Source organism: Pristiophorus japonicus, chromosome 1 (genome assembly GCF_044704955.1).
Source record: "Pristiophorus japonicus isolate sPriJap1 chromosome 1, sPriJap1.hap1, whole genome shotgun sequence".
In the NCBI taxonomy this organism is placed as follows: Eukaryota; Metazoa; Chordata; class Chondrichthyes; family Pristiophoridae; genus Pristiophorus; species Pristiophorus japonicus.
The window spans coordinates 300,103,828-300,118,129 of NC_091977.1; the positions used below are offsets into that span (position 1 = coordinate 300,103,828).

General features: G+C 40.1%; 1 protein-coding gene across 5 annotated transcripts in view; it reads left to right on the top strand.

Moving 5' to 3' along the window:
* Positions 1 to 13,509, top strand: part of LOC139271360 (arf-GAP with SH3 domain, ANK repeat and PH domain-containing protein 1-like) — a 525,010-nt gene extending 511,501 nt beyond the window's left edge. For all 5 annotated transcript variants that reach the window (XM_070888507.1, XM_070888511.1, XM_070888508.1 and 2 more), the window contains 2 exons: positions 3,075 to 3,197; positions 10,750 to 13,509. In XM_070888507.1, coding sequence (XP_070744608.1) covers positions 3,075 to 3,197; positions 10,750 to 10,824 — 198 coding nt within the window. In that variant the 3' untranslated portion in view covers positions 10,825 to 13,509. The remainder of the gene's footprint in view (positions 1 to 3,074; positions 3,198 to 10,749) is intronic.
* Positions 13,510 to 14,302: the final 793 nt, after the last annotated feature.

Below are 14,302 nucleotides of genomic sequence, written 5' to 3' on the forward strand. Positions count from 1 at the left end.
CAAGGATAGATCCCTGGGGGACATCAGAGGTAACGATACAGGGGCTGGAAGAGAAGCCGTTGCAGGTGATTCTCTGGCTAAGGTTAGATAGGTAAGAATGGAACCAGGCAAGTACAGTCCCACTCAGCTGGATGACAGTGAAGAGACTTTGAAGGATAGGGTGGTCAACCATGTCAAAGGCTGTGGACGTCAAAAAGGACGAGGAGGGATAGGTAGCACAAAGATGGCATGCTGCGGCTGCCTGCATTCCATTGAATGGGCATGGGGTGATCACACAGCGCGCTCCCCGTGTCCATTTTTGGGGACTATCCAATTTAGCCCCCTACGTGATTTTTTTCCTCCCCTTAAAGTTGCTGAATGTGCCAGAATGGGTTTACAGCACAACAATCAGACTGATGGAACTCCTGCCCATTGCTCTAGCTAGCGGCAGTGCGGCCAATGAGAAAAATGCTAGCTGCCAGCTAGAGCAATTTCCCAATTTTTAACAAGTGGCATTACATGATATTTTTTCAGAGTAATGTGCACATCTTCCCAGAGAACTATTATTTTGATTTTTATGTTCAGATTCAGTTTTGCAGCGTACTGTTCAGTTTTGCCTTTAGCTGACGAGCTTTTCTTCGCATATGTACAGGGAATAATATATAAAGAAAAAAAAATGTTGAATTTAGCAAATCATTTAGTTATTGTGGTTTTTTGTAATCATTATTCAAAGTCGAATCCATTATTTGAACATAATTATCAAAGCATTTGGTTTTAGGTTTTCACAAATAAACCGATAGAATTGTGGAATCAAATTGTCAAAACTTTATATAAAATAAAACCGACTTTGACATTCAGTTGACATAAGCTATCACCTGATGGATTCAGCTGCTTCTATTATAGATTTTCTGTTTCCATAGAAAAATATTGGAATCATGAAAATGATCTCCCAAACAAAGATGAAAAAAATTATAGATATCCAATTTAATAAAAAGGAATTAGAATTATTTGGTCACATAAAACTAGTCATTTTTGATTATAACCCGTCGGTGCAGAGAATTCAGCACCGCACAGTGGCAACATTTCTGTTGCTCTGGACCAAAACACAGAAGATCTCGCAATGTTTTTTGACTCCTGCTGTAATTTTAGTTCCTATTGTCACTAAACCTGTCGTGACAATGGGAGAGCCTGTTCCATGAAATTGTTCCAAGATTTCAAAATTATATCCGATTGTTGAAAAGCTCTAAATATACCACTCTCCTATTTGGGAGGTCAGGAGAGTTTGTGTAGAAACAGCACTTATTTTTTTATCTTGTATATCTGTGCAATAATTCAGAGCTTATCAAACAACAATGGCTTTCAACATAATCGGCTGTAATAAAATGCCAAATAATCATTCTAGTAGAATCTTTTTATAAGTCATTAATTAGGATAAATCCCTAGATGATTACTAAATCTTAGTGAAAATTACAAAATGCCTTGCGGGCAGCTTTCAACCCAAAACTGGCATTAAGAGTAAAGCGTTACATAGCTGTTTAAAGCTTTGTTGAAACTCTTTTTGGAGTTTATCTGAAAAACATAAAACATTAAACCGTGCCACCCGACCTGGATGACACACCAGACATTTACAAGGCCCTTTTTTTCTTTTTTTGTTTTTTTTTGTGTTTTTCTTTTTTTGGGGTTTTTTTTTTTTGGGCACTAAAATCAAATTTTTTCCAGTGCCCCCTATAAAAGGGGAGGGGGACACTAAAAGCACCGGCAATTAAAACAAATTAAACTTTAAAACATAAAATCAAATTAAAATTTGGTTGCCGGGCGTGACGATGCACTCCAGTCCCTCCGGTGCCCACCTCTCGCGGAAGGCCGCGAGCGTACCGGTGGACACCGCGTGCCAAATGCTGGAAATCTCAGCAGGTCAGGCAGCATTTGCCAGGAGACTAAACTCGGGATCGAACCAGGGACCTTTCCCGTGTAAAGCAAACGTGATAACCACTGCACTACAGAAACGCTGAGTAGCACCAAGACCAGGTGTTTCCATTAAATTGCAAATTAACCATGATCGTTTTGAGCAGTGCATCATCAGTTTACTGATGAACTGTTAAAATCTCTGATGCACTGTTGAAACTGACAGTACTTTTACAGAGAACACATTTACAGAACAAATAATTAAATTTTTTCCCCTTTTAGAGAGTCCACTACAAACCAATCAGTACAACCAACTTACTGTGGTTTAATTTATATGGGCTTTGGCAAACAGGATTTTATACTTCTAGCTGCAAGTTTCCTACAAATGAATTCCACTGTGTTATGAATAAAAATTCCTTGTTGACATTGTATTATAAATCATAAAATTACTTTGAAATATGATTTGTTTGCCAACACCCAAGTTACACTATTATAGTTCTAATAATGTTATATTCAATATGAAAGTCTTAAATAGATAATGTTGGTAATTTTGCAAAGTTGTGTAAGTTATGGCATCATAAATGCTGCTGCAAAACCTTTAAAATATTTAAATACCAGCAGAGATCCGCTAAATATTTGCAGTCAAACTACTATCTTTATTGCAACAGTACTTGTTTAGACTGTTATCATCATCTTCGTCTGCAGAATCAACGCCGATGTCCTTCCCCCACCCCCCCCCTCTCTCTCTCTTCCTCTCTCTTCCTCTCTCTTCCTCCCTCGCTCTCTACCCCCCCCTTTCTCTCCCAACTCCTTTCTCCCGTCATCTGTCACTCCCTCTCCCTCCCTCTCTTTCCCCTCCCGCCACGCGCTGCTCTCGGCTCCACAACAACGCCTAGGGAGGCTGTGCCACTGCCTCATTGGAGCAGACCCAGCGTTAATCAAACTTTTTAAATTTGCGCCATCGCTCCCTATCCTGATTGGCTGTGAGGCTGGGCGGGCCCTGATCACCCATTGGTCAGTGCAACTGTCACCCAGTCCGGACCACGTGCTCCCAACCCCCACCCCAGGACAGACAAAAACTGACATTATAATAGATTTGCATCATATATAATAAAGATATGATGCTGCATTGCTGACTGACCAAATTGCACACTTAATATGCACTCTTTAAACGTGGCTTCTCTTCAAAGGCAAAGAACAAGATCCGCCGAGTAAAAACCATATATGACTGCCAAGCGGATAATGATGATGAACTTACCTTCATTGAGGGAGAGGTGATTGTTGTGACAGGTGAAGAGGACCTGGAGTGGTGGGTAAGTGCAATCGTTTTGGAATGTTCAACTTTGACATTTTTCATAGACATTTCATGTAATTGGAACAAGATTTCTAAAGGCAATCCGAATGGTTTTCTTGACTGTCCAAATATCGATGTTTGACATTATTAGACTGTAGGCCAACAAATTATTATTTACAAGATCACTATCTGAAAAGGTTGTCTAACCCAACAACAACTTGCAATAATATAGCGCTTTTAATGTAGAAAAACATTCCAAGGGGCTTCACAAAAAGCATAATCGGAGGAAAAAAGGACACCAAGCCAAAGAAGGAGATATTGGGAGGGGTTACCAAAGGCTTTATCAGAGGTGGGTTTTAAGGAGGCTGTTAAAGGAGAAGGGATTTAAGGAGTAATTCCAGTGTCAAGTTTGGCAGCATATAAACATCCCTACTTTCTCCTTTTTTGTACAGGATACTGTTAGCCCTTAAGATTGAGTCTTATGATTTCGAACACCAGACAATCAAGCTCACAAAAACTATTTGTCATTCATACAAAGAGTATCGTTACTCATTCTAGATAATAGAGATAATATAGTGGCTCTTAAAACTTCCTTCTTCCTAGGTATGTAGTAACAAGCTGCGGCTATCCTAGCCAAATTTATACTTAACTCATTTACTGCATTCATGATCTGGCCTTGCTCAGCCATGACACAAGAACGTGCTATTGTTGCACAGGTACTGTGCCTTGCAGAACAAGACCATCTATTTACACTAACCCTTTCATTACAATATTAACAGTTAAAGTAAAGGTGTTGGGTAATTATAAGACATACACTCAACAACCTAAGCTCATATTGGCGTAAAATGGTCGCAATAAGACCAATTTTGGGGATCGGGACATTTTTCAGGTGTACCTGGTGGCCATGTAAAATGGGTGTTCATCCCCTCATTTTCATGGCAAATTAAACATTGCGAAGCAGGAGCCGGGCTTTTCCACTTTGCAGTCAGTGGCCACCAACAAAAGGTGAGTTTGTTTTATTTAAAAAAGATCCTATGAAGCCAGGAGGAGCAGGATTGCTCCCCGAACTTTAAGGTGTCCCGTTCAGCCCATTCTCCCTCTGGGACTTGCCTTCGGCCCAACATTCATCTTTGTAAAATGGGCTTGCTGCCTATGGAGGCTCGACAGGTCCATTCCAGCTACTTCTGTATCTCTCTCTTAAATATCTCTCTCCCTTCCTGACATTGTGAAAGAGATGAAAAATGCTATCATACAGGATTATCTCAGCTCCCTTGCAAGGATTTGTAAAACTACAGAGAATAAATAAATTTCACACAGCAGGACAGCATGGAATAACACAGCTTTCCAGTCGTTTGCCTGATTTTCTCACTCCCAAGATTAGAAGGTAGTAGGGTGCAGCAGCCATATTTAATTAATGGAGATTCTGATATGCATTTTTACAGGTAATGAAAGTCTGATTTGAAGACACACTAGTGATTCCACAAGCTGGTTGTGAGCTATAAAATAGTACTACGTATACTGGCCCGGATTTGCAGTGGTAATGATAGTAAAGCTGTCAGCATTTGCCGTAATTACCCCTTTGAAACTGACTGTAGCTTTAGGATTTAGTGCAAGCACAGATAAACGCGGAAACCCTGAGGTTGCGGTCAGTTATTCTCTGCTCCGCCACAGGCTGCGCTGTGGAACTCCCCATAGCCGGCAATCAGTGAAATCACTTGAACTGACAAAAACTTCCCCTTTTCCGCTCTAATATTGCTGTTAAATACCCCATAAAAATTTAAGCCTTATTGAAAGAGCTGTAACTGGGGGTTTAGCGGCGTATTGACTGCTGAACAATCATCCTGGTCCTGAAAAACCAATTTTATGTTTGTGGAATGTCAAATTTCTCCATTATGATTAAAACATTACTAGATTTTTAAAATAAAAAAAAAATATGTTTTGTTTATGATATCCAATCTTTATTTTGCTCTGTAAAAAAAAAAAAAAAAAAAATGTTTTAAGTGAATGATAAAAGGTGCTTTTTATTTCCCGGTTTGCTGTCTCGGAATTCTTCAAAGTGATTGGCTGCTTAGACAACATGATGACATACTGCTGCTGTAGGCTGGTGATCCCCCTTTGACAGTGCTACAATCAAATTAAGCTCGAGAAAGCTAAACTTTTTACCACTGGGATCGCAATATCTTTGTGAGCAGTGTTCTTTGAGGTCAGCGACGATCGCCATCGCTTCGCTGCTGACCACAAATTCTGGGCAATGTATATCAGATTTTAAATTTCCCCTTAATAAACCCAGATAGGAAAGGAGAACTGCTATGGGATTTTATACACTTTCAGGTTCTTTCATTAAAATCCTTTGATCTATGGTACACAATATGTAGCCTATCAAAGAAAATAAATCCCAGCAATAATAAAAGAACCAAGTTTAAATGATTTTTTAAAAATTTAGCATGCATTCTCTATTCTTCTTTATTTAATAGTATATGTTTTAGAGTTTGCCTTCGATTCCAACTTGGCTTTTATACAAGTCCTCATAAAAATTTGTAACTAAAATGGGTCACACTGCATTTTGCCTTAACCTCTGGTGAAGTATTTCTTTATAGATCTGTAACAAATTTGATGTAGTTAAATTTAGTACAAGAAAACTTTAAAATGTTGGCAATTGTAGGTACTGTATGTAATAAGGTGGTACTGAAGTTCAGTATTTTTTAAAAGGTGCGGTAGCTATTTTGGTATAATTAAAAATACATATTTAAAGGGGTGATAAATTGGCATAATGGAAGGGAATTCTATCACATGCAGTGTTGTATACCCACCTGTTGCATTATGATCTTAGCCTCGTTTGTAAGCTTGGGACTTGTCCACAGACAGGAACATGCGAAAAATGACATACAGGAAAATACCTACTAGTCAATCAAACCTGTCCCATACAGTTGTGATGATTTATGCATTACAATACATACACTTGCCATCCAGAGTCATGTAAAACCAAATTAAAACCTAACCCAATTCAGGCAAAAAGAAAATCTGGAAAATTCCTCTCTGACCCCAGAAACTAGTCCAGAAGACCAATCTGGCCCTAATTTATGTTACAAGGTACCTGTACTTGCATCTTGTATAAGGCAATGTCTGCCCCAGCTAGAAACAGGTCCAACTCCCACTTAAAGGAATTCAGTGAATCAGCTTTTACTGAACGAACCGGCAGCCTGCTCCACAGGTCCACTCTTCTCTGGGAAAAGAATCATCTCTTCACATCTAACCTAGTTCTGCCCTTGTATAACTTGTAAGAGTAACCCCTGGTTCCCCCTAACCTATTCAGTTGAAAAAATTGGTCTGCACAAACACAGTCTAGTACCTTCATTATCTTATAAACCTCGGGTCATGCTCTTATCTGCCAAAACTGCTCACTATTCCAGGATCATTCGGCAATGCAAAGATAACCGTCGGCTACTTCTCTACTGCTAACTATCACTTAAACCCCTCGCCCCTGTCTCCACCACACTCACCTCCAACAATAAGTGTGAGGAGCTCATGGACTTTTTTGTCTCAAAAAATTGAGACCAGTTGATCAGCTGCCTCTGCCACTTCCCTTTCTTCCCCGAGCTCACTGGGCCAAACTTCCTCTGGGGTTCTGTCCTGCCCTCGCCCTGAATTTGCATCTTTCTCCAGTTTCTCTCGCACTTCCTGCTCCCTTGACCCTATTCCCACTAAACTACTGACCACCCAACTTCCTTTTCTGGCTCCCATGTTAGCCGACATTGTTAATGGTTCTCCCTCCTCAGGTACTGCCCCCTCCTCTCCTTCAAATTTCCCGTCATCAACCCTCTCCTCAAAAAAAACAACCCTTGACCGCACTATCTTTGCACGCTACCACCCCATCCCCAACCTCCCTTTCCTCTCCAAAGTCCTTGAATGTGTTGTCGCCTCCAAAATCCGTGCCCATCTTTCCATGAATTCAATGATTGAATCCCTTCAATCTCATCTCCGTCCCTGCCACAGTACTGAAACGGCTCTCATCACAGTCACAAATTACATCCTTTGTGACTGTGACAAAAGGTAAACTATCCGTCCTCATCCTTCTCGACCTGTCTGCAGCCTTTGACACGGTTGACAACTCCATCCTCCTCCAATGCCTCTCCACCATCGTCCAGCTGGGTGGGACTGCATTCGCCTGGTTCCATTCTTATCTATCTAATCATAGCCAGAAAAGCACCTGAAATGGCTTCTCTTCCCACTCCCACATCGTTACCTCTGGTGTCCCCCAAGGATCTATCCTTGGCCCCCTTCTGTTTCTTATCTATATGCTGCCTCTTGTCGACAGCATCTGAAAACACGGAGTCAGTTTCCACATGTACGCTGACAACACCCAGCTCTACCTCATCACCACTTCTCTCGACCCTTCCATGCTCCCTAAATTGTCAGACTGCTTGTCCAACATCCAGTACTGGATGAGCAGAAATTTTCTCCAATTAAATATCGGGAAAACCGAAGCCATTATCTTTGGTCCCCGCCACAAAATGAGTTCCCTAACCACCGACTCCATCCCTCTCCCTAGCATCTGTCTGAGGCTAAACCAGACTGTTTGCAACCCAGATGTCATATTTGACCCTAAAATGAGCTTCCGGCCACATATCCGCGGCATAACTAAAACCGCCTATTTCCACCTCCGTAACATTGCGCGTCTCCACCCTTGTCTTAGCTCAGCTGCTGTAACCCTCATCCATGCCTTTGTTACCTCTAGACTTGACTACTCTAACGCAGTCCTGGCTGGCCTCCAACATTCTACCCTACGTAAACTTGAGGTCATCCAAAACTCTTGACCAAGTCCCACTCGCCCATCACCCCTGTGCTCACTGACCTACATTGGCTCCTGGTTAAGCAATGCCTCGATTTCAAAATTCTTATGTTTGTTTACAAATCCCTCCCTGGCTTTGCCCCTCCCTATCTCTGTAATCTCCTTCAGCCTCCGAGTTGTTTGCGCTCCCAAATTCTGCCCTCTTGAGCATCCCCGATTATAACTACTCAACCATTGGTGGCCTTGCCTTCAGCTGCCTGGGCCCTAAGCTCCCTAAACCTCTCTTTCCTCCTTTAAGATACTCCTTAAAACCTACCTCTTTGTCCAAGTTTTTGGTCATCTGCTGTAATTTCTTCTTGAGTGGCTCGGTGTCAAATTTATTTGTTTTGCGGAGAGGACCAGCACCTAAAGCACCAAGCCTTACAAACCACCAAACCTTTGAAGCACCTTGGGACATTTTACTATTTTAAAGGTACTATATAAACACTAGTTGTTGTTGATCAAATCATTCCCCAAGTCAACATTTCTCTAAAGTGTTGAGAGCCAGCTCTTTGGGCTCAATTTTGGCCAGGAGTTGCTCTGGTATTTTTTTTGGAGTAACTTGGTTTTTCTGGCGTAATGTAAAAAATTCCCATTTTCCACAATCAGTTTGCACCAGTGTAAATAAAATAGTTACGATTTTTTTAGTTTTGTTTTTTTTCTCTCAAAAGAGTGTATTACCAACCACCTACGCCAGTTCTGCCCATTTAGGCAACTTTGGCCAGCTAATAGTTACTCCAAATCTACTTAGGCAAGCGTATGTGGCCACTTCAGAAAACCCTTGCAGAGAGTTAAAGAAATTGCCGCAGGTAGGTACATCGGAGGCCATTCGGCCTGGGATAGAGGCAGGAAAGGGAGCGGAGAGGACCGGCACCTAAAGCACCAAGCCTTACAAACCACCAAACCTTGGAAATAAAAAGTTCTAAGCATTCAATCACAAATAAAAAAATTGAAGTAAGTCCTACCTTCATCTTAAAACTCGGCCCGGAAGGCAGCGGGCCGACTGGTGCGGGAGGCCACTCGGCCTGGGCTAGGGGCGGGCGCTCCTGCCTGGATGATTTCTATTAGTTCCCCTACCCGCCCCTAGCCCAGGCCAAGTGGCCTCACGGTGGGATTTCTAAGAAATCGATCGCACCGGGAGGCCACTCGGCCAGGGCTAGGGGCAGGCGGGCAGAACTGATAGTGCTCCTGCCTGCCGACGATTTCGATCAGTTCTCCTGCCCGCCTGCCCCTAGCCCTGGCTGAGTGACCTCCTGGTGCGATTTCTAGGATTAAAGTGATGAAAGTTTCAAATCGATGCATTTACTAAAGTAGGGTTGAGGCTTTTCAACGTGGGTATCTAAAGAAACATGCTACTTAAACTGACTGCATTACCTGTTGATGCACACACAGCTCCTCAATAAACAATGTATTTTCCAATTTAAGTCCATAAATAGGCATTTTCCAACCAAATGGAACTAAGCAGTTCGTGCAATTGCCACTCCATACCCCTACTCTCAACATTTGGCCGGCATTGGGTCCCACACAGCGGCTGCAGCAAGACACAGAGAGGCTGGGGGCAAGGAGCTACTGCGCATGCGGGGACACTCCACTGCGCATGTGCAGACGTCCCGGCACTGTTTTTGGCGCTGGACGCTGGCTCCACCCACGACTCGACTGGCCACGCTGCGCAACCACAGGGAGGAGGCCGGATAGAGGCCAAAGTGGGAAGGAAATTTTTCGGCACATTTCTGAACGGAAAAAAACGGCACATTTCTGTTAAGTGTACCGAAAAATGGGCTGGGCCAGAATTCAGCCCTTTGAGCCTATCTAAGTAAGTAAGATGCTTTAAACTGGGTATTATTGGTCATGAACCATTATAAATTGATGCACTAAAATGCCTAGATTGATTTTTTTTTCACCACAGGCTTTAATAATTTTCCATTAAGGGTATATAAGTATATTCAGCATTTGACCTATCCACATGTAAAACGCTGCACTTTTCTAAGTTAAATGTAATTTGCCAATCATGGGCATAATCCCCAAGCACATCTAGATCTGGTTGTAATAGTTGAGCTTCATCTATAGTCCTGACTCTCGCGTATGCCCTGCTAATTTCCACAAACTTGCAGATCATTCCCCCAACACCTACATGAAATGTAAATTAGTTGGCTAATCACCCCAGGCTACACATGCACACCTAAAGTTGTTGAGAGAATTGGTAGCAGATTTCCAATTGTTTTTTGTTGAGCGAGATGTAGAGCATGAGACCAAGGGGGATAAAAAATGAATAAAATATGGTGCATTAGAGCGCAAGGACACAAATGAAACACATGGACACTAGCGGCTTAATGGTTGGTCTATGGAGCCATTGGTGGAAGGCTTGGGAGCAGGTCAACCATAGTTAGTGTGTGACCTGGGAAGAAAAATTGAGTTTGCTAAAGAAAACAATGTTCTTTGCTAAAGTCAGCTAAAATAACAATTTATATTTGAATTAATTTCACTACTTGTAAGTTGCTACAGCAATTTGTCTGATGTGCTTGAATTCAAAATGACTAATAGCTATCGCTTGCTGCAAGAGAGTTTGCACCTAATGGTGAAAACTTAACATTGCATGCCAGTACTATATTTTAGTTAGATGTAACACAAGTGTATAGTGAGGATTAAATATAAATAAAAATGTATTTTTTGTGTGCGACTGAAGTGCAAGAGTAAATATATGCTGGTTAGTTATTAAATCTTTGCGTCTTCCTAATTTTGACAGATTGGCTACATTGAGGGGCAACCTGACAGAACCGGTGTCTTTCCAGTGTCCTTTGTGCACATTTTATCTGATTGACAACCTATGAACTCCAGCGTCACACATTCACAGCTGTGGATGCTTGAATTTGATGTTGTAAAGTGGCTGCAGCTTCCTTATTCCTGTGCATATTTTGTACATAGATGATCAAAAAATCATTTAAGGTCCACCTCATGAGGTGACTGTATTGTAAATACTGTGTTACTTGCCTTTGCCAGTATTATAATAGCCTTGGAACCTGGCACGCCTTATTTGGTGTACTGCAGCCATCCATGGCATCTAGCACTTACTAATCTTACCTATGCTGTTGATGGGATATATCTCCTGCCTGCTTGTCAGATTATAGGCAGCCTCATTTAGTAATTTAACTATATAAGCTTGACTTTTATTCTTGACATCATCTCAGTATTCTGAATAAAGTAAAAATAGTGGTTTTGCTGAGGATAGGTTCAGGTTTCAGTTTGCACTGATCCTCTTTATCCTTCTGCTTTTAACATGGATGCTGTGCATACTGTTCTTAATGTACTCATGGGATTATATGTGGTTTTAATTGTAAATGGTCAGACAAAGTTACTTGAGAGTGAATGACTGGGGAACTTGTTAAAGTTTCTTTTACCTTATTCTGAGGAGATAAATGTTAAGAATTCCGCACAAGGATGTATTGCCTGTTACAGCAGGTAAACAGTTTAACAAACTAAGTTGTTCCAAAAAAGCCTTTTGGAGGACCCATTGAGAATAAATGAAAATTAGAGCTAGGTTTGCAGGTTTTCCAAGTCTGGTATTAGGATTGTAGAACAGTGCTTGGATTACCCTCTTAAGGGTTAGGTTGTTGGGGATGAAAGATTTCCACCTACTCACTATCCATTCACTTTTTAAATGTTATGAACCTAAATAAATAGGTTAAATTCTGTCTTGAGCATCAATGCAATTGTGTTAGATTAATTTGTAACAGTAAGATTTGGAAGTCTCTGAAGAACCTGTATGATTTTAGATATAGCTGAGTGAGTTACAGGACACTAGCAGAAACATGGCCAGTCTTATCTGTGACAGAGGGAATGTCACTGCCTCCTGCCCCAGAAATGGGTGTCCTGGAATTAATTCTTCGCTGTGGTAACAACACCTGGGAGGGGGCCTCAAAAATTGATGTTTAGTCACATGATACTTCAAGCAGTATACAGCGCAGGCAGCAGCTGTACACACATTATGAAAGGTGTGCAGTTATCAGTTTTTAATATGTTATATTACATATGTTTACATACTTTATTTGGAATAGTACATCATTGATCCACATAAAACTTTAAGCTGAAGATACCATTCCAAAATCTGTTAATTACTTAATTCTCCCTCCTTTCTCCTGTTATCTGAACATTACGCTTGGACACTCACTGCAAGTAAGATGTTGAAAGTTGCTGTTCGTGATACAGTATACATTCACATGAAACAGACTTTGTCTTTGAATGTATTAAATTAATCATTATATGGATAATTGACCATTTCGGAGGCGGGAGAGAGACTTTACATGTCCTTAAACTAAATACTTACGTATTCAACCTGGTTACTTGTGCTGTGTGTCATAGAAAATAAATTGCATTATTTGCACAAATCTTAAACTGCTTGGGGAACAAAGTGACATAGTGGATTTGTTGCTTAAGGCTTTAATGACTATACACTTTCATATTCATTATTGATATTCAGTTACTCCAACTTATTTTAGGGACCAAAAAATAAAATACAATTCTGAAAGGAGGTCTGCTTACATTTCATACCTTTCCAAGAACAAGCTAGGTCTTGGGACAATTTTTAAAATATTCAGTTAATGTGGGGTTACTTAACTCTAATGATAACTGATTACATTATTCTTTAAAAGGATGTAATTTAATTCTTAATAAGGTACATATTTCTGTAAGTAGATTTAGATGAAAAGGAATAAAAAGTTAAATTGATTATCATGTATTGCCTGTATAAGACAAAACTTCTAGCCTGGTGCTGCAGTGGTCTTATATTATGCTAAACTGTTGCCAGTACACTTCCTATATTCATTCCTCACAAATATTCATGTCCACAGAATGTGGCTGGGTCCCAAAAATTTCCCCCAGCAATTTGAAATTTTCAGTTGTTTAATTGTGTCTTGTTTTTGTCCCAAATAGAAATGTGGACAAGTTATTGATGATGGATTTTGTGGCGCGTTCATTACACGCAACTGCCACAGTTACTACATCAAATTGGCAGAGTTTGGTTTGCCAGAGCATTTTGTACAAACCATTGTGTGTCATCATGGACAGCTGAAGATTAATACTTGGTTAAGCATATTCAGAACTTTGTGCGTTGTGCTTAAAGCCACAATTTTAAGCTGTTCCTTATTTCAGATGAATTTACTTCATTTTAAAATAATTGTTATAAATGCATAACTTCTACTCACATACAGAATGATAAGCAACTATTGTGGATTTTAGCACTTTGCTCTGGTTCTTTCAAAAATGTATCCCTTTTATCCTGGATTGGGCTTCCCTTAAAAATGTATGTATTAAGTAAATCAGGCGGTACGGTCAACCTACTGGATGTAAAGGTATGCAATATGACCGCAGCTTACCATATCATGTATTTGCAGTCTGTTTTTTTTTAGTTATGTACAAGAATTGCTATGGGAAGATATTTTAAAAAGCAAAATTGTTTGTGTTCCGATATTGTCATATTGCAATATAAAATCCTGTGACATGTTCTAAACTGAATGTAGTTATTTTCTCTCATTTCTTCCTTCCTCCATCAAAATAGCAAGAAGTTAATATAAATACTGCTACTTCCTGCATATTTTCCATAGCCAGTGCCATTTATAAAGCAATCGGTCACAAAGTATTGTCTACCATTCCAAGGCAGGTATCACACAAATTTGGTTAATTGCTAGATAATATAGCAGTTGAAATCAATGTTACTGTTCGAATGACTGTTTAAACAGAAGCATCATAAAACTAGTCAATCACATTAATTGCATGGTCAGTTTTCAGGTAAGAAGCAAGTAGTTTAGGTCTAATCAGTGGCTCTGCTTAGTGTACAACAAATACGTTTGAATGGCATTGTAACTGCAATTTAAGTTTACATGCTTCAAATTGCAGTTAATTAGTAGCTGGAACTACTACATAGTCAAAATGTATGCGACAGTGCATGCTGATGTTAGACATTTTCAATGACAGTAGACTTGTTATAACAAAAAATAACCATGATTGAACTGTTTAATCCCAAACTGTTTAGTGAAAATTGTAATGTCACTTTGTTGATTTTTATCAACTTCCTGGTATTAGGAGAAAAAGGGTTACAATCAACAAGAGGAATAGAATAAAGAGATCACCATAATTCCATATAGGTCCTCTTGTTTTACCTTGTATAGCAAAATAATTTAAAAACCAAAGCACAAGTCTAATATTTGACCCGCACATCAACAATTGGATTGAAATCTAGATTTAATTTTAAAAGCTACCAAACACTGGTCTTTGGTGAATTTGCATCTTACCTTTATTAAATA